This window comes from Hipposideros armiger, unplaced genomic scaffold (genome assembly GCF_001890085.2).
Source record: "Hipposideros armiger isolate ML-2016 unplaced genomic scaffold, ASM189008v1 scaffold_115, whole genome shotgun sequence".
NCBI classification, from domain to species: Eukaryota; Metazoa; Chordata; class Mammalia; order Chiroptera; family Hipposideridae; genus Hipposideros; species Hipposideros armiger.
The window spans coordinates 2,943,950-2,944,922 of NW_017731465.1; the positions used below are offsets into that span (position 1 = coordinate 2,943,950).

The 973-nt window shown below is 35.6% G+C and overlaps 1 protein-coding gene across 1 annotated transcript in view; it reads right to left on the reverse strand.

Moving 5' to 3' along the window:
• TTLL7 (tubulin tyrosine ligase like 7) overlaps positions 1 to 973 on the reverse strand; it is a 120,623-nt gene that overhangs the window by 42,373 nt on the left and 77,277 nt on the right. Inside the window, exon 11 of the mRNA XM_019647703.1 lies at positions 273 to 408. Coding sequence (XP_019503248.1) covers positions 273 to 408 — 136 coding nt within the window. The remainder of the gene's footprint in view (positions 1 to 272; positions 409 to 973) is intronic.

Consider the following 973-nt stretch of genomic DNA (forward strand, 5'->3'; position numbering starts at 1 on the left):
GTTACATATACATATCTCTGTTATAAGACATGTTTATTACAATTCATTGATATTACAACATAATATCAACATTCTCTACTGAATAATTTGTCCTGTTAGACCACGTCTTATTTTTGAAATCACTTGGTTGGTTATAAAATGTTATATAAAGCAGAAGGGAGGTGCATCTTTAAAGTAAAATGTTTTTATAAGTGGGGCTAAGGTCAGTTGTTTTTAAAGACATATCATTTTGCTTAGTTCATTTTTCTCTTTATAAACACTTATTCCATTACCTTCATCCTTTTTAAAGGGTTGTTCAGCTCTCGCTGGAATGAAGCTGCTCTTCCCGAAAGGAAGGTCTGAAAGGCAGCGGCCAACAAATTTTCATACTTTTCAAGCAGGGTTTTATCTTCAGGAGGATAAATTCGTCTACGATAAAATCAGATAAACCAGCTTGTTTAAAAGAAGCTGTTATACTGTATGAGTTAAGGTCAACTACATAGATCATCCTTGACCACCTACTCTGCCAGTCTTCTTACTACATGCTAGAAATAAAAATGAATAGAAAAATTTGTAAGTTTTCATATGTCATGCACGCAAATTAAAGTTCAAGGAATTATCATTAAATAGTGCAGTATCAGAAGATATAGTATAAGGGTTTGGTTGGGGGGAGGAGGTTAGGAAGTACAGTAATACCTTGGTTTGCAAGCATAATTTGTTCTGGCAACAAACTACTCATATTGCAAGACATCACTCATCTAACCAGTTAAAATGTATTAGAAATGTTTGCTCGTCTTGCAGAACACTTGCAAGCCAAGTTGCTCGCAATCCAAGGTTTTACTGTAATTGCAATTGTGCCTATTGGAGAAATGCAGAACTTTATGGGAGAGAGTTTAGGTGAGAAGGGATAACTTGGAAGTCTGGGATTTAGTGTGGTTACTGAAGTATGTAGGAATGTAGAGATTCATCTGGGTAATCTTTTGGGGGGTGGAGG